Source organism: Astyanax mexicanus, chromosome 17 (genome assembly GCF_023375975.1).
Source record: "Astyanax mexicanus isolate ESR-SI-001 chromosome 17, AstMex3_surface, whole genome shotgun sequence".
Classification (NCBI taxonomy): Eukaryota; Metazoa; Chordata; class Actinopteri; order Characiformes; family Acestrorhamphidae; genus Astyanax; species Astyanax mexicanus.
In genome coordinates this window covers 12,404,994-12,431,065 of record NC_064424.1, presented here as the reverse complement: position 1 = coordinate 12,431,065, position 26,072 = coordinate 12,404,994, and the positions used below count along the sequence as shown (strand labels likewise).

Genomic DNA, 26,072 nt, shown 5'->3' with positions numbered 1-26,072 from the left:
ATTATCCAATTTATGTGATCTCCATGTTTTTGGACTGTGGGAGGAAAACTGAGTCCTTGGACGAAATCGAAGCAAACACAGGGAGAACACTGGAAACTCCATCCATATCAGGACTTGAACCCAAGACCCCAGTGCTGGGAGGCAAACGTGCTAACCACTAAGCCACCGTGCCACCCAAAAAAGGTACTTTAGGAACCAAAAATGGTTCTTATATAATAAAAAAAAATTATTTTAGGATAGTCAGTGCAGTTAGTCAGAAAAGTTGACATGAAGGCTGACTTGGCTTCAATCTAGGACAGGGTGTCTAGACGTTCCGCCATGTCTCTCCACCCAACTTTAACCAAGACATGAGCAGACCACATCACCATTTGTGTCATTTAAACTCTTCTCGTTGTTCTGAGAGCTTAAAAATCACACAGTAAAAGTAGGGTGTGCTTCTGTGGCTCTTTTTCCAGCAGAATAAGGGAATTAGGGTCTTTCTTTCTTAACACGACTAATGCAAATCAAAGTGGGAGAGGGGACAAATATTGGGCGTTACTGTAGAGAAGCAGGAGAACAAAGGGATGAGGGGACCGTTATCCTCAGTGCAGCAGGAGAGGCTGAGGCTCTAATTAGAATCTGAGCAGAGCCTGAAGGACTGGCCTGTGACTAATCTAGCCTGAAGGCGCAGCGCGAGTTCTGCATGCACATGGGCGAGCCGCTGCAGGGCCAAGCTTCACAGTCTGCTCGCAGCACAGCAGCGGGGGACAGCTAGTGTCACAGCCGGACAGCACAGTTCACACACGCACATACAACATTCATGCTCATGTGCAGACTGTGGAGGAGCGTCTGAACCATGTATTCTACTGGAATATCCGCGTTTTATATGAATGTAGCATATAAATATACAAACAGGTAGTAAAATATTACTTTTCTGAACACAAAACTTGAGTAAAATGAATAAAATACAAACACAAAAGTGAGGGTGGGTTTCAACAGATTTTCACAATACAATGTACATCATAAAATTGTTTTTTAAAATATTTTTATAAGTCAGAATAGACAAATAGAACCCTCTATCTATCTATCTATCTATCTATCTATCTATCTATCTATCTATCTATCTATCTATCTATCTATCTATCTATCTATCTATCTATCCATCCATCCATCCATCCATCCATCCATCCATCCATCCATCCATCCATCCATCCATCCATCTATCTATCTATCTAATTGTGTACACAACAATATTGTTATAATTCTATAAATCCTACAAAGAAATTCTCTTTTAAAAGTATATTTTTGTCACGTCTGTTTCTCTTAAACTCTATGCAGAACGAATCTCACACTGACATCACTCCTGTTCCTGATCACATGACACTGAAGCTCATCACCGGAATATTGATTTCACCTGTTCACCCCCCCTATATATACATATATATATATACCTGATATCATACAATATTATTTTAGGGCCATATTGCACACCCTTAGCTAAGCTAAGAATGGACACTGAAGGGTGCCAGGGTGGTTCTACGTAGGTCTTCTTATTGTGACATCACAATAAGGGAGTCATTCAAATGGCTTCTAGGGTTTATAGATCATATGATTCCTGAGTGTTTATCGGGGCAGTCGAGACCCATGTGGAAAAAATACAAAAGCACACAAAAAGTGAATTGTGCATAATATGTAACAATATTTAAACACTGATTACATCTACACTGTGCTCAGAAAAACATATTTTGTATCACACATATGTTTATTACAATTCAATATAACATTGTGATACTGCCTACCCCTAAGCACACAGGAACAAACATGATACATTTTCCTAGGACTAGTTTAGAAAAAAAATCATGCTGATCTCTTTTCATTTAATATACTATTTAATTTATTGAGAACTCATTAGAAATTGCAGAATTATAAGTACTGAACACTGGAATACTGAAATTTAAGGTAAATTGCAGTATTAGAAAAGTAGAGAAAGTTTGATACTTTGTACTTTGTGAATCTGTACTGAAGTCTTGGCATTATTTACAGTCAGAAATCACAGTTAGTAAAAACCTGTTTAACAATGAATAATGTGGAGACCTGAGTAGGTAACCAAACAGTAGTACATCATTCTTAGTGCGTGCGCGTGCACACACACACACACACACACACACACACACACACACACACACACATACAGAGAGAGAGAGACAATTTGCTTAGCTCCTGCAAAACAAATAGACCACCTGATTGGCAAAAATGAAAACTAATCCTGTTGAAAAACATTTGCTTCTCAAGTCTCCACACACACCAGGAGCTACATGCAATTTCAGAGGAGAAAACCAATCAGCTACTGTTTGGCTTTCTGCAGAGGGAGCAAATAAGCAGGCCAGTGCTGCGCCGGTATAGGCTGCCGCTTCGATGCTTGAGCGTCTTCATCACCCCCGTGCCGTAATACAGTTGCTCATGCAGAGACGCCAAATGGACGGGGATATGAGTTTCCAATCTGTATTGTTTCCACCTCAATTTTTACTAGGGTTTGAACAAGAACGGAGGGAAAGTCACCTTGTTTTCTTTGGTATTTTAAAAGCCAGCTCTCGCATCTGACTTTATGCACACCAGCGCAGTTCTGCAGTCGTGCCCCAGGCGAAATACTCCTTCCCCAAAGGCACGCCATCTCGTATTCGGAGCGCGGTAAGCGGCGACTGCAGGTCAGTTTCTGACAGTGCCCCCCCCCGCATAACGGATGACCATAAATCATCTACTGGCTGCAGCCCAGCGGACTGGGAACTCAAGGAGCGCATCCACCTTATTTTAGTCCCGACCGTTTCTGCTGATTCCGAGCAAGGACGGCAGAATCAGCCTGGCCCGAAACGCAGGTCGCAGGGATAGCGCGAGTGCGGCAGGGATAGCGCGAGAGCGTGGGTGAGGAAGGAGAAGTAGATGCATCTTAGCAATAGCGCTGCGGAATAGAAGGTTAGAACAGGGCCTTTTCAGCGCCGCTTTGAAGGAAGCGTGTCACGTTGTGCCCACATCTCTTTCTGTGGCTTCTACAGTAAAGAGTCAGAGAACGGAAACCTCTATCAGCAGTGCTGATGCCGAAACCACCCACTCTAATAATGACTAGGACCTACTGCAAAGAGACCCATAAAAAAAAAAAAAAACAGCCACATTAGTATTGCCCAGCACTTTCCAGAGCAGGAAAAAACAAAAAAACTGACCTATTCATGCTCCGCCCACAAACATGTTCCCTCTATGTGAGGTGAGGCAAGATTTGAGGAATGCAGACAGAAATATCATTCAACCTAATACTGCAAATACAGCTTTTAAAATGACTAAATAAAACAGATTAACATTAACAAAGTGCTGGTGCTACTATTAATGGGATTGTTCTTCTGGATTATTGATCACAGAACACTGCAAAAAAATACAAAAATCCATCAGCAAAAACTAGACACAATATATGTGTAAAAAAAAAGAGACGTATCTGCCTATGTTAAGCAAACAACAAAAAAAAGCTAATTTATCTTATTAAGATTTCTTAAAATAAACAATCGCAAAATCTCTAAATAAGTAAAATATGTTTATATTTAAATCATAGAAACAATCAAGCAATAATCACATATTTGATATTGTCAGTCCTGACAGATGCTGTCAGCCTGCCTGCTCTGAAATCTAATCACTACTCAGCAAAGACTCAACTTCCCAACATGCACTCACACCATACTTCCTTGACTCAGCTGATCGCATGACGCTTAGGTGTTCCCGCTCCCCCAGTTACTAAATTGGTTACACCTGTGGTTTCACCTGTCCCATCTAGTATAAATACCCCCACACTACCCAGCAGGCCACCAACGTCAATAGACGTTCATTTTATGCTGAATGTTGGTCATGATATTAGATGCCAAAAATTTGAACAACATTGAATAAGGTCAAATTCTCTGCTCTGTTCTCTCCCGAGTATTTAATCTAGTTCCCTAGCTCTTCTACGACATTTTACTAAATTTTCTGAGACACTTATTTATTTATTTATTTTTTATGGCTGTAAGCCATAATCATCAACAATAAAATAAATAAAGGCTTAAAATAGATCACTCTGTGTGTTATTACATCTACATAATAGAACAGAATTACTAAAATAAAGTAACTTTTTTTTAAAGCACTATTAGTGTACATGTGCTTAGCACCTTCAGCCAGCATCATTGTCATTTTTGAAAATATTATTATTACTATTAATTATTAGAATATTGTAATTTTCAGAGCATGATAAACACCTTTTTTTGTTTTATAATATCCAGTGTCACAGTATTTATTGTATTGTGCATGTCGTGTATCTATTATGAAGCTTCTTTTAGCTTCTTTTAACTCATCACGTTGCATTATATATTGTATTTTGAGTTTATGCCGAACTGTAATAATTCTGAAAAAAACAGCATGCGTTACGTATTTTGACTGATAAAATGTCGGCATGATTTATAGACCTATCCAGGAATTATTTATGTATATTGTTTTCATGAACAATGGAACAAAACAGCCTTAAAATTGTGCACAATTTCATGCTCCGCTGTAAATTACCCGCAAACGCAACACAGACCACGACACCAATGAACGAACTCGTCAGACGCAGAGTTCTGCAGAAATGACCTGACAATTGCAGACGCTGTTGGAGCGCAGCCTGAATCGTGTCGCGGGCGTGCCGGAGCGGCTATTTCAAAGGCAGCGCAAACCCTGTTAGCCACATGCAAATGGATTAAATCAGTCTGCACCTCGTGTTTAAGTGTAATGAGGCACACCATGACAACCCATATTTCCCGCAGCCGATATGTATCTCCACAGACAACCAAAAGCATCCCCATATAAATTCAGAGTAGCTGAAAATATCTCATGTAAAATGCATGAAGGATGAAGCCTTTCAGGAAGATGCTAATAAACAGGAAGGCAGCGCCGAGCCTCTGTTCCTCCTCCACACTGGATTCGCCACTAGAAGCCGGCAGTTCTGCTGCACAATTTATCAAAGCAAATTTATGAATCAATTGTCATCTCTTCCTCTGACGAGGGACCGAGTTCTGCCTCAAAGTGCTCGACAAAAGGGAAATGAAACTCGCAGAACACTGAGCTTGCATTACTTTTCCTCTCGTTCATTACCGATTATGATCAAACACGAGCTGTGTTCCAAAAAATCGGTCGGATTTCAGCGCAGAGGTCAAAGAGACCCGCGTTCCTCCCAGCGAGAAACGCTACCTAGAAACTTACGATCTTTCATCTCAAAGATAAAGTAAAGTACAGCTGCAGCCGAGAGCAACAAAATTCCAAACTCGATTTTTCAATAAACACAAGAAATCATTATTCACTAACTGTGGAGTGAACAAAAATATTCTGGGTGATTCTTATAGTGAAGGGTTAAGTGAGTAGTAAATAAAATGAACAGATCTCCAAAAGGCATAAATATTTAGATTGAAAAACATTATTTCAAACATTAGATGTTTTAATAGCATAGAAAGCATTCTGAACTTTTTGAGCTCTTTGTAAAGGTCTCAAACCTTAATTCTAATGAGAGATGACTTGCTCACAATCATCTAAGAAAAAGGCCAAGTGATGCATATTTCAAAGCTTAATTAATACAGTAACAGTCATTTTTAGTTTTTTTCCCTACATTATACAGTAAATGAATACTGAAGTCATCCAGACTATGATGGAACATGTAGTAAAGTAATCATATAGTAAAATAGCATTAGTACTAAGCATTTAGGTGCTCTTATCTGCACACTAAGAAAAGTACAGATTTGTACCTAAAAGAGTACAAAGCTTGTCGCTGGGGCTGTACCTTATATTGAGGTACAAAAAAGTACCTTTCAGTTAAAGTCCTTTTTTTGTACCCATATTTTTGTGCCAGTAAAGATTATAAAGATTACAAACCTTATCATCCACTAAATATGTGTCAAAAACTTGATGATCTAAAATCGAAAATCAAAAATGTGCAATTAAAATATATATTGTTTATTAGTGCAGTGATACAGAATACTGAATGTACCTTTTGGCTGATTAAATGGTACAAATCTGTACTTATTGCTGTTAGAAATGACTTTGTACTTCAGAGGGAACAAATCTGACCCTGTAAAGACCAATATTGTACCACTGAGGGTCAAATTATAAAGAATGTACCTTTGAGTACAAAAAGTACTCATATCGTACCTCGTATCATATCGTGAGGTTTCTGAGGCTGGTAACTCTGATGAACTTATCCTGTGCAACAGAGGAAACTCTTGATCTTCCTTTCCTGGAGTGGTCCTGATGAGAGCCGGTTTCATCACAACGTTTTTGATGGTCTTAGCGACTGAATTTGAGGATACTTACAAAGTACTTCTTTTGATTGACTTTTTTTTTTCTTTATTTGTTTAGTTGAGTAGTTCTTGCTTCTCATAATATGGATTAGAATATTACTCAAATAGAGCTATTCACTGTATACCTATAACTCTACCTCTTCACAACTTTACTTTAACTGATGCTCTCAAACATTAACATTAAGAGACAAGAAATTCAAGTAAGTAACTCTTGACAAGTTCAGCACAGCTGGTAACTGAAAGCTGATCATTCCAGGTGACTCTACCTCATAAAACTGACTGAGAAAATGTGTGAAGATGTACAAAGCTGTCATCTAAACAAGATGTGCTACTTTGAAGAATCTAAATTCAATGTTTTTGAACTTTAAAAAATATGTAAAACCCATTAATTTAAGGCGTGTCCGAAATTTGACTAGTAATGTATTCTGATTTCTCAAATCTTGTTATGCTGTACTCAGGAACTACATCAAACATAACTGATGTCTATAAAGTAGCGGTAGAATATAAGAGGAGATTAAGTCAAAATCTTAAAAAGATGTTCATAGGATTGCTAGAAAGGCATCCTATAAAAAAACACTATTTTAATTCCAAGAGACCTTCAAGAAGATTTAGCAGACTTTGGAGTGGTACTGCTCTTGCACAAATATGACCTTTATGGAAAGGTCATCAGAAGAAAACATTTTCTTGCTTTTTTACCGCAAAATTCGGTCAAAAGAGAGTCAAACGTTCTGAAAGTAACATCTAAACAAAGCTGATGCTTTTTGTAATCTACTGAACTGGTCTAGTCATGACTGTTTTGGATAAATAGACTGTTTTAACAATTATCAATGAGCAAAAGTACAATTTGTGAAATAGGTTATTTGTCTCATACTGTTTAGCATGGGGGTGGATGGATCATGGTTAACTTTGTCCATTTTTGTTTTCTTTTTTATCCTATGATTCAAGAAATAAATGGCAAATTTTAGAAGCAAACATCATAAAAAAAGGTTAAAGATGGAAAGAGTATGGTTTATACAGCAAGATAACGATTCAAAACAATACCTTAAAAGGACAAAAGGACAAGAAGGGTTTTTTTTATCGACCTTCTAGCCCACAAACTAAACATTATCAAACATCTGTGCATATACCTCAACAACAAGAGATGTGTTACAAGACATGACAGCCCTAGAAAATTACATAACTAGAAGTCTTTATCAAGAAAAAATGGGTGCAGTTTCACCCCAAAAACAAATTATCTGTGTAAGCTGTGATAATGACCAATGGAGGCCTTAAGTATTAAGTGCTGAGCAAAGTTTGGGAGGCCAAACTTTAGCTTGAGGCCTGATGGAAATCGAAAAATTGAAAAATGCAATATTGCTTAAATATTAAATCAAACATAATATTTTTCCCATTTTCTATTTGCTTAGCTGTACACAGTATAAGTATAAGAGTATAAGAGAATTTTCAAACCAGGGGTGCTCAAACATTTTTGTGATTTAAGATTTAAGAAAATATTTTGAGAAAGATTTAGATGTCTGCCTTTAAGAAATCCAGTCCTGATCAATACAACTGGTGCACTGAACCCTGCGGCAAGTCCTCACAGTTCACTGGCTAATCTAACTAAAGCTAATGTTAGCAAACTTTTTAGACCATCTTCATGGATTTATTCATACATTTGTATTTTCTGTTTAGTTTAAAGAAATTACATTATATTACGTTACATTATCTCTCTCTCCTTTTCCAGGTTATTCTTTCTTCTCTAAATCCCTACTGCTTATCCAACTGGTGCCGATGCAGCCGACACCACTAGCCTACTTTCAATGACCTTCAGACTTCAGACCAGAACACGGTGATGGTCTACATACTGAAAACACACATATGCCTGTCTGTGAACACTTATTTATCCAGTAGACACTGTTATCTATAGAGATTTATGATGATGGAAGTTAAATATACCATAAGAAGGTCTTTTACTGCAGTGGAATTGCTGCCTGGTAAACCTGCAGTCACTCCACTGATAAATAATTTAAATAAATACCGTCTGAAAATGATATATGGATCATTTATTTATTTTTTTTTTTAATATATTTTTTTTTATAGCTGATTTGTTATGTTTTAATTGTCCACTGCTGTTTTCCCAGATGGTCATTAGAGGATTTAATCAGTGATGGCAAGAGGGATGGCTATAGCAGCAAAAAAAATAAAAATAAAAAATAAATAAATAATAAATAAATAATGATGGCCATAGCCGCTGTGGCCTGCAATTATTCTACAGCAGAGACATTAGTTTGCTGTAGTTGCTAAAACTGCAGCTTTAGAAGTAGAGCTGCACCAAAATGAAACATTTCTGGTTGAAATCAGAACCGAACAAAATTTGATTTTTCAGCTGAAGGTTGAAAACCAAATACCAAACATGTCTGTTTGCTGTTTTTTATATATTTTTATTTATACGTTTTTTTTTTTTTTTACAATTATAACACCACAACTTTAATGTTTGTTAGACATTTAATCTTTTTACTAACCACACAGACAACAAATCACAATGCCATATTTTTCTTTAAAATCGACATATATAATGTATAATCTGGTGCACATTATGTATGATTTCTACCAATCAGGTTGTAAGGATCAGTAAAGCCACTCTGCTGAAGTAAAACATTAAAAGGGAGTTTTAGTGAAGTTCCTCCAGCCCCAAGGCTGGAGCAGAATTAGCATTAGCCGCTAACCTCAGCCCTAGCTTTTTCGCCATTCAGAGAGGAGTATATCAGACAGTAGATTGCGTGTTTACCATGTTAAAACAAGCTATATGGGAAGAATCGCTAGCTAATATCGCCCTGGTTTACCGAAAGTCTCAGGGTTCCTCAATGTAGCGCTGTTGAGCTTCGTTTACTAGCGCTAAGCATTGTTAACTGCAGCTAGGGCAGCTGCTAACTGTGTCTAGCTCTGCTGCTAACCACGCTACAATATTGGAAATTTAAGTTTACCACAACTAAATAGAAGCGCTCAACTCAATCAAATAAACATTTTTCAGGAGAGAAATCTGAGTAGATTAACATCCAGCGCTCATTTGACTTTGAAAATGCGCCTTATGTATGAAAATAGACCAGAATAGACCAGAAAAAGACGTTCATTGATAGTGCACCTTATAAGACAGTGCACTGTATACAGTCTGTAAAGTAGTGCTATTTTAATCATAAAATTACCTCAGCAGTGCTATTGAACTCATAACTGAGTAATTAAAATCTCAGTTGTCAAATATACATCAGAATCAGAATTGCCTTTATTGTCAAATGGTCACAAGTACCAGCGAAAGTAGCCATCAACCCATCCACATGCCATCCCTATATCCCTATATATATATATATATATAGGTTAATTACTCGATTCTGAGATTTCAAACATTTTCTTTGTACACTAACTAACAGTACTGTTTCTTTGGTGAGCTTTAAAAAAATAGTTAATTTTGCTATTTTAATTACTGTATTGGTAAGGATATATTTGTAAGGATTGGGTGATCAAAAACTTCAATCTATCACTAAGTTACAGTTGTTGCTTTATCACTTCCTTGACTTTGATAGCAAAGTTTATAATGCTGTTAGCAGTAGACCTCCATCCAGCTGAACAGAAGCATGTTGCTGTTGCAGTAGAAACTGTATATTCTGTAACTGTATGTGTAGTCATGAGCATGACTTTTCGTATGTAATTTTTCCATTTTCCTGCAGTTCTGCTCTGTTTGGCATGTGTTTAGTAAAGGTTTTACTGTAGTCTCTGTTATATCACACATGACTGCACTGAGGAAATTTTGTGTACAGTAGAAGCGATTTGCTGCTCCACAGACTTCCCGTGCTGTTGCTGTGGGTACCGAGGTACCAGTTAATACTGAGAAAATGAAGAGATTGCGTTTGGATTACTTAGTTTCAAATTAATTAAGCAATTAGTATCATTGCTGTCATGCTAAAACTTTGCATCTTCTAAAAAAACACTTTTATAGAGATGAAAAAAAACTATTTAGGGCCCTATCGTGCACTCTATGTAAGGCGTGTTGCGATGCTCGTTGCTCTTAACGGTCTATTTTCAAACCTCGCACCCCTCCCATTAAAATAGCACCACTGTTTAGGAACATATTTACTATATATATATATATATATATATATATATATATATATATATATATATATATATATATATATATATTGGTCTCTAAGAGAGGTGTGTTCAGGTAAATATCTGGCATGTTTCTATCTTGGCGGCAGGAAATATAGGTGCGCTACTGACTGATTGAAACCCTGACAACAGTCAGCTGTCCAATCCTATTTTTGCCATGCAGGAGTGTCGTGCATCACACAAATCTGATTTTGTAATAAACAGAATAACAGAATAACAAAAAAAATAACATTGATGTTCCCTTAAAATGAGTCGCTGGCATATCTTCACAGCGTATACACACAGGTCAGTATCCTCTGCTGAGACCCACAAAAGCACCACGCTGTTACAGTACGAATGTGCCAAAGTCAGAGCTCACCTGACTCTTAAAGGGAGTGACTACTGACACACTGATTGGTTTATTTCACGTTATGCCCAAAACACACCCATGATTAATAAAGAGAATTAGTGCATGCCTTTTTTGCATTTTGAGCTGCGCAAGGTGTATTTTTTGTGCCCTCACAATACCAAAAACACACCGACACGCCCTAAATCAAGTTGCGCGATGCACAGTTAATAGTTGCACTACACAATAGGGCCCTTAGGCTTTATGAAGCACTTCTACTGGTCTAATCATCATAAAAATTCTAATACACTGTAAAAACACAACAGACATATTCACATAATATCAAACAGAAAAAATGTTGAAAAGTTTTTATTTAAAAAATTTACTTTTGGGCATAATGTGAAGCTGTCAGTTGATTTTTGATTTAAAAAATACTTTTCTCCTTTTAAAAGTGTTATTTTGCTTCTACAGGTCTGTTCCCACCATTCAACTAACCATTCAAACATTAAATAAATGTTTTATGTTACGTAGAACTAGTTCTGACCTCATTTCTAGAACTAAATGTTAATAATATTTGCTGTGTCATTTATGTTTCATCATAATTTTATCCTTAAAATATTTACAGTCATCTGCCCACATTAAGAAACACATTGGTATTAATATTTTGAAATGGGTCTGGGCTCTTATTGAATATGTATAAACAAAGATTGTATCAATGGATTAAAAAGAAACGTGGAGTGGATCATGGAAACAGTAACCTGATCAAACAGTAACCAGACAAATAAAGTGTCTAGAAATTAAGTCTTTAAATTTCCCCCATTATGTGTGCAGCTGTGCTTAGCTCAGAAGCTAACCCAGCAATTAGCATGATGGCTAACTCGCCTGTCATCACAAAACGCAGAGCAATAAAAACAAACCGAATTATGGCAGCATGCACTCGTATTACTACAGTGCTGGAAGCTGAATTGTGGAAGAAATTGTAGGTGAGTAGTGCGTTTGGCAGCGGTGAGAAGTGTGTGTGGCTTCATCAACAAGATAACATAGCAATTAGCAAGCTGCCTGACGCCCTGCCTAGCGTAAACATGTAAAACACAAACGTCAAAAAATGATACAGTAATTCAGTCGCCTGACGGGCTGAGTATCATGCAGTCTCGGTTTGATGTGTTTATTTATAGTTTATACGCTGCTATATTTAGCATTTCCTCCATTTTGGGTCTTTAGTGATTGGCTCCAACAAAAAACTTCTGTTACTCCTCCTTTCCTACAGCTCCTCTCCTTTCCCAAGAGAAGGTGGAGGAATGGTCCCTTTTTAATAGGATGTTGCCATTCCCTTTAAGACCCAGGTATGCTCTGACTTTGGTGGATTGGTATTTTAATTGCGCAGAGCTTCTGCGCATCTCAGCACAGTAAATTGCCCTTCAATTATGGGACAGCAATCTTATTTTATTTTGTATTCAGTTGCGCCTGCGTGTCTAAGACAGGAATGGACGTCTGACGGCTGACTGTGGTCAAGGTTTTAATCAGTCAGTGGAACACCTGTGTTTTTTGCCACCAAGATAGAAACATGCTATTTTAAAGGCACAAGTGCAAAGTGTGGAAATAGACTGTTTGTGGGGTGTAAGATAGCAATGAACATTGTGACACGCCTTGTGCAGTGTGTAAGATAGGGTCCAAAGTTTGCTTTATTTTTCTTTTTTTTGCTTTGAAAGTTAGCGACACAAAACTGCTCACGGCAGCAGATTGTATTAAAATGAATGAATAAAATTTGATTGCAGTTTTTGAAGTTTGTGCTGACAGATCACTACCGTGACTGGACCCTCCGTGGGTGGAGCACGTACACTGAATATGCACAGCAACTTGTTGCGGGCATGGTTTCCCCATTTTTTACTACTATAAAAATAAATAAACTTGTTTAACTCCAATGATTCATGCAGCTTTGATAAATTCCCTTCACAACTCTCTGAGATCTTGGTCACTTTATGTATGATTGACTCATCAAATTTCCTCCCGGGTTTCAATAAAGCAGACAGAAGGAGTCGGAAGAATAAATGCTGAGTCAGTTTAGCGCCGCTGCTTTTAAGGTTGGAGCCCAGTCTTTCAGGAACAGGTGCTCCTTTAATTATGAGGCCAGGCGCCGCCTTTTGACAGATTTTCCCTGCGTTTTTAATCACGGCACATCTGTCCAGGGGATACACACTGCTAAAAAGACTGATTTCCCTGGAGGAGAGCCCCCACCCCTGGCATCTGTTTTACAGCCCAAAGTGCTCCACGACCAGTCAAATGTGAGATGGATGCCCCGAGCCTGAGGCAGAATGGAGGAGTTTGGGGAGGCAGCACCTCCAAACGCGGTCACATTTCAAAAGCACTGTGAACATTTGTAGCTGCTGGGCTGTATGGTCAGGGTTACTGACTCCACCCTCTCATACAGTCGTATGAAAAAGTTTGGGCACCCCTATTAATCTTAATCATTTTTAGTTCTAAATATGTGGGTGTTTGCAACAGTCATTTCACTTTGATATATCTAATAACTGATGGACACCGTAATATTTCAGGATTGAAATGAGGTTTATTGTACTAACAGAAAGCAAAATTTGCAAAATTTGACCGGTGCAAAAGTATGGGCACCCTTATCATTTTATTGATTTGAATACTCCTAACTACTTTTTACTGACTTACTGAAGCACAAAATTGATTTGGTTTCCACTGTGAGGAACATAGAAAGGAAATGGAAGACCACAGGGACAGTTCTTGTTAAGCCCAGAAGTGGCAGGCCAAGAAAAATATCAGAAAGGCAGAGAAGAAGAATGGTGAGAACAGTCGAGGACAATCCACAGACCACCTCCAAAGAGCTCCAGCATCATCTTGCTGCAGATGGTGTCACTGTGCATCGGTCAACAATACAGCGCACTTTGCACAAGGAGAAGCTGTATAGGAGAGTGATGCTAAAGTGGACTGCCACTTCTGGGCTTGACAAGAACTGTCCCTGTGGTCTTCCATTTCCTTACTATGTTCCTCACAGTGGAAACTGACAGGTTAAATCTCTGAGACAACTTTTTGTATCCTTCCCCTGAACAACTATGTTGAACAATCTTTGTTTTTAGATCATTTGAGAGTTGTTTTGATGAGCCCATGATGCCACTCTTCAGATGAGATTCAAATAGGACTTGCAATTGGCCACCTTAAATACCTTTTCTCATGATTGGAAGTTCAAAGCTCAATGAGGTTACCAAACCAACTTTGTGCTTCAGTAAGTCAGTAAAAAGTAGTTAGGAGTATTCGAATCAATAAAATGATAAGGGTGCCCATACTTTTAGACGGGTCAAATTTTGGTTTAATGCATGTTGCACATTTTCTGTATAAACCTCAATAAACCTCATTTCAATCCTGAAATATTACTGTGTCCATCAGTTATTAGTTATATCAAACTGAAATGGCTGTTGCAAACACCCAAATATTTAGAACTAAAAATGATTAAGATTAATAGGGGTGCCCAAACTTTTTCATATGACTGTATAATGTAGATGACCTGGTTCACCACCTTTAATGAGGAGAATTTTCTCGGCCTCAAAAATAAACTAAGTCGATTTTAGAGAATTTCCACAGGATCTTTACTCTCTCTTTCAGTCTGAGCTCGGCTACGTCTAAGTTCCGCTGTACCTTGAAAGATGTGAGTCTGTAGGCAATCTAATAATGATGCCAAAGAATCCCTTGTAATCCAAATGTCTGTCTGCAGCAGTATCCCCTGTCACCAGGTGTGATGGAAAATGCCTAATGGAGGAAGCTAACAGTGGGATATGGTAGTAGAGGCCCAGTTTAATCTGCCTTTTAATCAAACCCATGGAGGTTTGGACTAATTATAATGGAAAGTGTTCCAGCTCCTTCATTTTATCCTCTAAAAAGAAGTGAATTAACCCCCGTCTTCTGGAGAATCTCCTGTTCTACAGAGACAACGGAAGAGAAAACATCCAACGACTATTGCAGAAGAGTAATTTAGGGGGGGATAGTTGACATCTGCAGGGTTCATCCACGATTTAACCAATACATTTCTTCAATAAAATGACTTTTTCGTGAAACATTATGGCAAATTTTCATGACCAAACAATTTTTAAAACATCATTGCACATATTGACAATAAAAACAAGAATCAACTAAAACTATAATTAAAATAGATTATAGTAGGTCTAAAATTAATCAGATAAAATGTTGTCACGTATCGATAAACTGAAACACAAAGATTTGTAGACCAAATTTCCATTACTTTTCCAAAACCTTTTGGGTATTTTTATTTTTCCAAAACTTATTCAGGTCTGAAAATTGCTATTTTCAAATTCCATGACTTTTCCAGGTTTTTCATGTCCTGGTTCATGTTTTCTCTAAAAGACTAAAATATCTCACAGTTGAATTTCATCTGGTGACTTTGCAAAACACTATGATCTCTACATCATGCCAGTTCCAGTTGACAGGAACCAAATTTTGCTTAAGTAAAAGCATAAAAACTGAGGAAAAGAAAGCAGAGTCTAGCTGAGCAGTGTTGGTGCCATGCAGTGGAAAAGCACTAGTACTTATAGGCAGTCAATCTAAAGTCTTCAATTCTACATGTGAGGTCCTATCTAATGGGAGAGCTTGCTTGCTGTATGCAGCTAAACACCACAAGGATACCTCGCTAAGATTTTGTTGCCGACTAAAATAAAAAAATGAATAAAAAGTTAGTTAGTTTTATAAATGTAATGTTTATTCCATTATTTCCATCGAACCTTTAAACCAATTCTAATGGCTTAAAAAGCCCAGAATGTTCTCCAATGGTCTACAAAGCCTAGTGGCCAAAGTCATGTCAATGTCATGGCCTGACACTTATTACTCAACAAAAGTAAGCCGACTGCTTCTCTCTTGGTTTAATTTATGGATATTGTAGCATAAATAATATCTATTTTTTAGAATATCTATTTTAATAAACACAAATATGAGGTGTCTGTAAGTATGTACTGTTAAAAAGCAACAACGCACTCTTCCCCATGTGCCTCCTTCTAGGCGCATCTCTAATCTGCAAGCTCAGCTGGCAAAGGCCACCAGCCTGACCCCTTGCTTGACCCTACAGGTGTAGAGCCGAGAAGGTCAGAGGCAGGGCAGTGATGAATCTCTGCCGCAGCACTTCTTCCCCAATAGATCTTTACGCTCGGGTAACTCAAGGCATGCTCAAGACCCAGGAGCTCCATTAATCCATCTGCTGGCCCCTGACAGGTGGGGGCGGTGAACCCCGTGGCACTCTCATTCCACAATGCCTGCGAGATGAAGGAGGCCAGAGTGAAGGAGCAGATCGATATGCAGCCACCTCGGAATACCAAGAGCACTCTGCTCCTCATTACTGGCAGTGAACGCAGCTCGCCCTGCGACGGCAGCCCCTCATTCATCAACCCGCGCCTTCCTGAGCTTTAACGCACCTTCCCGCACCTTCCCTACCATTCTCAGACACCGTGGGCAAGGAAGTGGCACCGAAGCTTCATCAACCCTCCAGCACAGACGAGCCTAATGGATGGGAGACGGCGGGAGGACACGGATGAATGTGAGCGCTCCCGAGGAGAGGGAACGCCCTAAAGTTGGCCGCATCCAGCTCCCCTGGGCTCCGGTCGTCTCCTGCAGCAGCCTGTCATTCCGCACGGCTGCCGTGCTCATGACCAATTGGATTATCTGTCTTTGGTTGTAATTTCCAATGCAGAGTAAATCCCTCAACATGAAGGACAAATTCCGGGGCGAAAGCAAGCGGCGCTTTATACTCCTCATAAACTTCAGACTTGCTGTTCTTTACAGCCAAATCTTGTATATTACACAAGCCGTATCACACGCCACCATCAATGTCGAGTGTTGATGCCCCTTGCGCAATCGTGCGTTCGTGAGTTCAAGAGCTCAGGGGCTAGAAATACAAACCCTCAAAGAAAGAGGGGTTTTGCAGATGAACCATCAAAACACCCCTCTGACAGAGCCCACACAAACCCGCCCTTTCAGCAGCAGAATGAGCCCTTCTTCTGCTCCATCCCGGCAACAAACAGCGCGAGACTCGGAAAACAAGAGCCGCTCTGTGTCTGGCCGAGCAGCTGCTGTCAGACTGTTTATGCCTGGCCTGCTATGGAAGCTCACGATGTGAGAGAGACCACGCTTCATGCTGAATTCATTACACCGCCCAAATAAGCCTGTTGAAATAATGCATCTTTTAACCTTACAGTACTAAACAGACCCTCAGTACAGGTGCCCCCCTTCCATGGCTTTTCACTTTTTACTCTACACAAACTACCTCACATCTAATCACAGTTCAGTTTCCATCCTCAATTATGCAGTACATAATGAACATCATTACCATGAACTTGTCACAACATCTCATGCCTTCTAGATGAGGCTACAGGTCACTGCACTGAAAAAAATGATGAGTAAATATTACTTAAAAAACGTTTCGCAAATTTCTGCATTTGCTTTTTTTAAGTAAATTTAATTTCAAATAAATTTAAGTAACTTCAACTCGGTTTTAAGACTTAAATTTTACATAGAGTAAATAAGTGAACTGAACTTCAGTCAATCCTTTCTTTTAGTAAACTTTACTTAATTTCTGCACACAATATTACCTAATTACAATTACTTAAGTTATACAATATTACTCCAACAATATATTACGATTCCTGAAATTAAATATTTTAGTTTAAACACACATATCACACTCCCTCAACACATGGATGGCATGTAATACATTCTTTTTAGTATTCTACTTCACTTATTTACTTTATGTAACATTTCAGTCTTGTGAAATTTTTGCGAAACTTTTTTTAAGTAAATTTTTCACATCATTGTTTTCAGTGTGCCAACAAAATCAGTCGGATTAAGAAATAGTTTTTCGTCCGAACTGCTGTCTGTTTACTAAACCTACTACGTATGGGAAAGTGGACATGTTCCACAAACTGGAAACAGAAGCCGGGGTGTGATTTGAACACCTTTTTAGTTGTGACGCTTGAACGCCCCACCATTTGGCCATTCGCATCAAGATTGTGGGTACAGAACGGCAACAAATTTTCTGGCTTAGAACCTGTTTGGGTTGTGTGGTCATTAAAAAATAAAAAAAGCTAAATAATTGAATAAATACAATCCTTATAACAAAGCATGAGGGTCAACCTTGTCTATAATGATACCGACCTGATGTACAACAGTCATCATACCATCGTACAGTCTCGCACTCTGTATAATGCTGCATGCTTCTTTAACAGGCTAAACTACAAAGTCCTACTCCCTTTTCATGGTGTTAAAACTGTGCAGACGGATGTTCTCATCAGCCTCTCGTAATCTTCCCTACGAGCTGCGTTAAATTATCGCTTCATCTTATCTGCGACAACTGACAAGGCTTATTTGCACAGTTTGATCTCGGAATACGGCCTTGATGTGGCCCCGTATTTTCGGAGCGCCTGGAGCATCCTCAGAAATGACTCAACTTAAGATTTTATCCAACTCAATTTGCATCAGCTTTATTTTAGAGGTCCTCAGGGTCTCCTAAACCAGCAGTGACATCTGCAGAGGCCACGCACTCGTGTCACAGCGGCTTAATTGCGCGGACCCTCGCCCCAAGATGATGCAAATGAGCATCAGGTGAGGTTTCTCACCTGTAGTCCAGTGGTAGCCTCTGTCTTAAGGATGTCGTTGGTGGTACATGTCTGTATGTCGGTGCTGAGCCTTTTGTGAGGAGCTGCAATGTATTTCATGATGATCTTTCAAATCCTAATTAGCATGCTAATGTCACTGATAATGAACTAAAGCAGGTAGGATTAAAGTGGCATTTGGCAACTGAAATTATATGAAACATGGTTTGCTTTAGGCTGATTTTAGAATCGCGTAAACGTTTTGAGTTCGGAAAGATTCAATGCTAAACAGCTTAAAAATTTTAAACCAGTAAAAAAGTTCATATTTTCCACTATTTTGCGGCTAAACTCCATGTTATAACTTTAAATTCAAAGAAATCATCCATTGTTTTGGAAAGTATACATTTCTTTACAGAATTACTATATATTACAGTATTTTAAATAACCATTAGAGATTATATTTTTTGTATAAACTTGATGCATTATCAGATATTAAGGAAACATGCTGAACTGTGTTACGTCACAGAAATCTGGGAATCACGGAAAACTGTGGGAATGACCCAGTCCCATTTCCACACTCAGAGTTGCCAGGTATAGACAACAGCACGAAAACAGTGTTCTACAGCCATGGAAAAGGGTGACCTGGCTATTTATCTGCTGAACAGGTAATCACTAAGCTTCAGTAAGGTTGCTAATCAAAGCTGGCTAACTAACCACCACCATTAGCGTAGTAGAGAATAACATTTTGCACACTGAAATATATATATATATATATATACAGTATTTACTGATCAGCTAAAGATTAAGACTCATCATCGCTTGACGATGTGTGTCAATCTGGCAACCTGCATGAGCTTTGCATGCATCTGTGCATCTGTGGAGAAGCAGATGGAGCAGAAGACTTTCTCCAGTGTTTGGAAATTGGAGTTGTGTAGCTGTTTTACACACTTACTTGCATTTAATCAGATTTAATTATTTTGTATTGATAAAAAGTTTCATGCATATGTATGAATCAGGTGGCAAAGACAGTCATTAATGCGTGAGGTAGGAGTGAATATTTGTTATAAATATTTTGTGTATGAATTGTGCCTAAAATATACAATATACTGCCATAAGAATTCACTCACCCATTCAAATCATTGAATTCAGAGATTCCAATCACTTCCATGATCACATGTGTATAAAACCAAACTCCTGCTTCTACAAACATTAGTGAAAGAATGGATCTCTCTCAGGAGATCAGTGAATTCCAGCATGGCTCTGTGATAGGATGCAACACCTGTGCTACAAGTCCAGTCGTGAAATTCCCTCACTACTAAATATTCCACAGCCAACTGTCAGTGATATTAAAACACAGTGGAAGAGACTGGGAATGACAGAAACTCGCTCTGTCTGTGTAAAATGATGAGAGATCATCAACTTCCTGCAGAATTCATCACTACAGACCTTCAAACATCACGTAGCTTCAGATTAGCTCAAGAACAGTAAAGTGTAGAGAGCTCCATAGAATGGGTTTTAATGGTCAAGCAGCTCTATTCAAGCCTTACATCACCAAATCCGATGCAAACATCATTAATAGTAGTATTTTTATACAGTAATTAGTATTAATACTCAAAATTGATTCAATAAAACTGGCAAACGCTTTATCAAGGACATGTAAAATCTCCCCTGATATTTCTAGAACTAACTATAAGCCTTATTTGCTAACCATTATATTATATTATCTTCGTCTAATAATAAAACAGAGCTGAAAAGGATAATTATACAGCAATGTATCATCTGAGGTCATGCTAACTGGTCCTCATCAGCTTCCATTGATCATTAGCCACATTATCACTGCACTGAGTTCTGGTTAGTGAGGCTTATTTAGTGTCATGAAGCCGAGATCATGCTAACTGGTCCCCATAAGCTTCCATTCATCATTAGCCACATATTTATGCTGGCTAATAATGAGAAAAAGGCTAGAATGGGTCATTTAGTATTACACAACTGAGATCATGCTAAGTCAGGGATGAAAAAACTCACTGTCCGCATTCATGTTGAAGGGTTCACACATTCTGGCTAAAACTTGCACTGTTTTTGAAGATATATATTTCTTTACAAAATTACTATATATTAGAGTATTTTAAAGGCCCATTAAAGACTTAATTTTCTGTAGTAACTCATAACATTATCAGAATGTATCACCAGATATTAAGGGGAAGTATTAATCACTGGCAGCTCTTGTCAGCAGAGCTTCAGCCAGTATTTTATTATTTGAACTGTGTGATACGTCACAGAAATCTGTTTGGGATTTAACCTCCAAACCTGCCCACCATCATTCCCTCAGTCCCATTTCCACCCCAGTCCCATTTCCACACTCAGGGCTGCCAGGTACATACTATATTTTATATTATAGTTTATACTATACTATAATATAATAATATATACTATATTATGAAGCGAACTTTAAAGCAGCATTATGTGAAAATGGTTATTTCTTGCTCCTGGGATTTCCCTACCGTTAGAAAGTGGACTTTAAGGCTTTAAGTACATGTGTTAGATGTTCTTATGTAATACTGTTATCTTGCCACTCCACCAAAGTTACGTAGTGCAATTAGGCGTAGACTATGGCATAGTCTATGGCATAGGTCAGACATATAATGTTTCTCTGGCCAGCTTTTGTTGCGTGACTTTAGTTTCTGCCCGTTTTCGTTTTCTGCCTGTTCTTGGGCTCCCTATCTCCTTATAAGGGCATTATTTTCAGGGCTGTGTCTCAATTTGCTAGCCGGGGCAGCGATAGTGTATTGGACCGTGACCCTGACGACACGGGTTCAATCCCGCGGTCCAGAGGAGCAGTGTGTTTATTTATTTATTTTCCTTTCTTCTTGAGATTACCTGTTTTGAGATCAACTGTTCTGTAATTGGGTTCAACAACCCTCTGGGCTGGAGAGCTACTAGTCTGTAGCAGCACTCCATCCCATTACACTTCATTTTCCAAAACAGGTTTTTCATGTAATGGCTTGGAAAATATCTGGCCCTATGGCCTATCTAGGCTATGGCGTATGGGTCCATGGACAGGCATTAGGGGTGGGCGATATGGCTCTAAAATAGTATCACGATATTTCAGGGTATTTTTGCGATAACGATATACTTGCTGATATAGGAAAACTAAAATAATTCATTAATTTCAGGAATATAGTATAATAGTATAACAGAATAATCATAATGTGGCAAAATAAATAATATAGCATAAAATAATATAATGCAGCAAATAATATTGCAGAATATTTAGTGCATGCATATAAACTGCAAACTAAAACTAATTATACAATAAATACACTTAAAGCTTCACAGTAAATAATAGACTACTTTTAAGACAGAACAGCCCTATTATCACAATATGGATTTTTAATATCATGATATTTTTTTGTCACGATATATTGTATACGATATAATATTGCCCACCCCTAACAGGCATACAGCATATAGACTAAATAGACTACAGCATAGGATTGCAGGAGGCAGAGCTATAAATATAAAAGGCCTTAAGAGCATGCTACAAAATGTACTTTGCACACGTGTACTTTCAGTCATTGTTAGCCACATTAGCTGTGTTCAGTGTTGTGAAATAATCCTTTCTTTTCTAAGGAAAGAGTTTTTAAAAATGTGTGATCGTTTTTTAGGATTTTTTAAGGGATCATCATTTAGTCATATGAAACTGAGATCAAGCTCACTGGTTTCTTTAAGCTTTTAATGACTATTAGCCACATTAGCATCTCATATTTTTCAGTGAAATACCTATTTAAATGTCACGTGTTCCCAGAGCAGATGAGGAATGATGAATTGAAATTAAACTCACTATATGTAGCTGTAGGTAGTCCCCCAGGCCTTGCGTGCTCTCCACCTGCACCAGAATGGCGTCTCTCAACTGAGTGCTGAAGCCCACGGCCAGCCGGTCAGCCCTGGTGCTCGGCCGCTCGTTAGGGGCCCACGTGTACGTGATGAGGGCTCCTCCTCTCCCAAAGATATATGTGGTTCCAGCTGCCAGCGAGAAATATATATAAAGAGAGATAGAAATAGAAAGAGAGAGAGAAAAAGAGAGAGAGAACTTAGGCTAAACATTTGGTAAAAGGTTGAAGGAGGGTGAGGCAAAGGGAATAAACATTAAAAAGGAAACGTGTCAGGATGAAGGATAGAGCGATAAGAGGAGGGGGTGTGCAGAAGGAGAGATGGATGCTAGAGAGCACTCTGCTGCATTTCACATTCATCCTGTGCATGCCTTCAAACGAGGAGGAGAAGAGAAGGAAAAAAAAAAAAAGAAAAAAAAAAAGGAAAGAGCCTCCATCTTCCACTTGCCATCTGTTCTGCCGGGCCTGTGCAGTTAGGCTCAGCCCTGATTTGGATGCTCATTTGCAAAATATTACATTGGCAACAAACAAATCATCGCCAGCGCTGTCATCCGAGGGCACCGCATCCTCTGCCGCCTCGCAGCTTAACTGCACCCCGCCGCTCACGACGAGCCACAATCATTCCTCTGCTAACTTTCTCAAACTTTCTGCCCTTTAACAGGACTCGTGGCTTCCCTTACACAGTCAAACCACAATATGTCAGAATCCTGGCCTCGGCTACGGCACATAAACCAGTGTGAAACCTGTCGTACACTGTGTTTTCCAAGGCCATTTTCCAAGGTCCTATTTTTGTTCTAGTATTGTGTTTTTTTTATATGTCTTCAAATTTGAAAACAGACACATTTTAAACTTACTGTCCAACCATCTTTCAACCTCTCTCTCTCTTTCTTTAATTTATTTCTATTTTTTTCCCATTTTTTCAACCCAGTCTAGCCAGGCCAATTGAGGGCGATGCATCCTTCGACACATGTGAATTTAGCCACCACCTCTTTTCCAACTGCTGCTGATGCAGCATCCCAGAGTAGCATCACAGTGCACTTGGAGGAAAGCGCAGCGACTCGGTTGGTGGTTCCTATACATCAGCTCACAGACATCAGCCTTGTGCTGATCGACATCACCCTTTGGAGTAATGAGGGGAAAGAGCGACATCAAACCACCAAAAGAGAACATTGTTAATTGTGCTCTTTCAGGGCTTCAGCAGATGATGGCAAGCTGCATGACTGGGATTCGAACCACTTAGCCCGCTGTACCACTCAGCGTCCCTTTTCAACCTTTCTTTAAGCTTTAGATCAGTGGTTCTCAACTTTTTACACCACATACCACCCTTGACCAAAAGGTCATTTCCAAGTACCACCTGCTTGCTTAGGTAATGGCTGTGCTTTGCTCACTTTTGCTCATGACTTGGGAATGGCCACTCCTGTATAAGTTGTGAGGTGTTATCTTCTGAATGAAGTTAAACACTGGCCAATGTGCTCATGGCAAGGTTAGATGATTTATTAAGCGATTTATTTGTATTGCTTCCACTATATAAACTTTTATATTGTTTATAGACTTGTTAACTAATTCAAACATATCGTAAAGCTAAAAGTCTATAAATCTGTCAAGGCTGAATCTTCACTTATTACCTCAGCATGAATGGGCGGGGCTTAACTGCTACAGGCTAGATAATATATGAGTTTAAGGGTGTTTTTTTATTTTTAGTTTGTTTATCTGGTCTAAATCAATAAACAAGGAAAACAAAATTAATGATGCAAGTCCAACAAAATGCATCACAAGAAATCTTGTGATCTAATCAGGTTAAACTGCACCTGAACAGCCGTTTAAATCAAACACGAGGAGTACATTTAAAAGTTGGCTCAGACTGAGGCAAACTAACTACTCTGGAGTTTGGAACTGAACTGACACCACCTTTTTCACAGGTCTCGGTGCGGATGTTTGGGTCCGCACCTGGGTATGATTAGTGTTTTCACACCTGCCAAAACAATGCATTTTAAGCAGACTACATAGTGCTAGACTAAAGTGAGGAAGCTTTTCTACATATCTAACTCTACATTCGTGTTTGAGCTAAAGGGAAACTGATTAAAAGGTGCTGTATCTGATGAAAAGCAGTGCCTTGTTCCTGCAAAGCCACTGAAAAAGAAAGAATAAAATGAAGACTTGAGGCTGTTAATTGCGTTAATTACATAATTATCACAATTACCGCTCAACTACTAGGGGGTCAACAGTGTTGGAGTCCTGTTGCTGAGAGACAATGGTGTAGAGACGGGGCTCTGACTCAGAGCCAGGACCAGGTTGCATCAGCAGGGCAAGAAGGATGGCTGCCACACTCGGAGCTGCTCAGCCTCACACACACACGCTGCTCCAGACAATCGACTTGGGCATCGCTGGAATCTGCGCTGCCAGGCTGGAACAAGGATTCTCAAGCTGCCTCACCGCCGGGCCACGAGGTGCAGCGGTGAAAGGGCCGAGCGAAGTGCGGCTATATTTAGCGAACAATGCACAGAGCCTGATTGGTGCTGAGAGAGCACCGAGACAGACACCTCTGCCACAGCCACTGAGCTTTTAAACAAAAACCCTCCCTCTATTCTGCTGACATCCTTCACACGTGGATGCTCACATTCAGCCTTTACACTGGATTCAAAGCAAAAAGAACTTTTTATGGAATAGTCTTGACAAAAAGACCCTAATTCTACTTACTTTTTGTTAAACAGGTGAATGTGCAAGATGTACTCATTTAACCTTGTTAGAGGTTTGAAATTTTCCATTACATTTCTAATGTATATAGAAAAAACTACAAAAAAGATGAAAATCATATGAAATTATGGATCGTCACTATGCTCATTTATATTTTCCTCAAAGAATAAATCCACATAAATTCATATACCTACTAAATATGAACTAGGATGCAAAAAAATCTATTTTTGACATTATTATTGAAAAGTCTTGACAAAAAAAAAAAAATTCTACTTACTTTTTGTTAAACAATGAATAATCACGATGTACTCATTTAACACTGTTTCAAGTTTGAATTTTCCATTACATTCCTAATCTATATATAAAAAAAAACTACAAAAAAGACGCAAAACGTATGAAATTATGGATTGTCACTATGCTCATTCATATTTTCTCTTATCTCAAAGAATAAAACCACATAAATCCATATAGCTACTAAATATGAACTAGGATGCAAAAACAGACCATTTTTGACATTATTATGGAATAGTCATGACAGAAAAAACCCTAATTCTACTTATTTTTTGTTAAACAAGCGAATGGGCATAATGTACTCATTTAACACTGTTACAGGTTTGAAATTTCTATTATATTCCTAATCTGTATAGAAAAAAAGATACAAAAAGATGCAAAACTCATGAAACTATGGGTGTCCCTATAAACAGAATTCGCCCATATATATTTTCCTATAAGTCTGCATACTATCCATATACCCTATACTTTATAGCTACTGTATATGAACTAGGATGCAAAAACAGCCCATTTTGAAATAATAGGGCCCTATTTTAGCAATCTGTGGTCAAGCTGTCAACCGCACACATGTCAGTGTCTTTGCTATCGTAACGACGGGAAAAGTACTCCTTGTGTGGTTGGAGATGTGCATTAGGCACGTACTAATTTTGGTTTTGGACATACGCAATAAACATATTATTATTGAAAAGTCTTGACAAAAAAAAACATAATTCTACTTTTTTTTTAGTTAAATAAGTAAATGACATAAGTAAATAAGTAAATGAAAAAGGCATGATGTACTTATTTAACACATTTACAGGTTTGA

At 38.6% G+C, this 26,072-nt stretch overlaps 1 protein-coding gene across 10 annotated transcripts in view; it reads right to left on the bottom strand.

The window, feature by feature from the left end:
• Positions 1-26,072, bottom strand: part of nrxn2a (neurexin 2a) — a 696,697-nt gene that overhangs the window by 47,155 nt on the left and 623,470 nt on the right. For all 10 annotated transcript variants that reach the window (XM_049466698.1, XM_049466699.1, XM_049466697.1 and 7 more), the window contains one exon: positions 22,234-22,415. In XM_049466698.1, the coding sequence (XP_049322655.1) occupies positions 22,234-22,415 (182 nt within the window). The remainder of the gene's footprint in view (positions 1-22,233; positions 22,416-26,072) is intronic.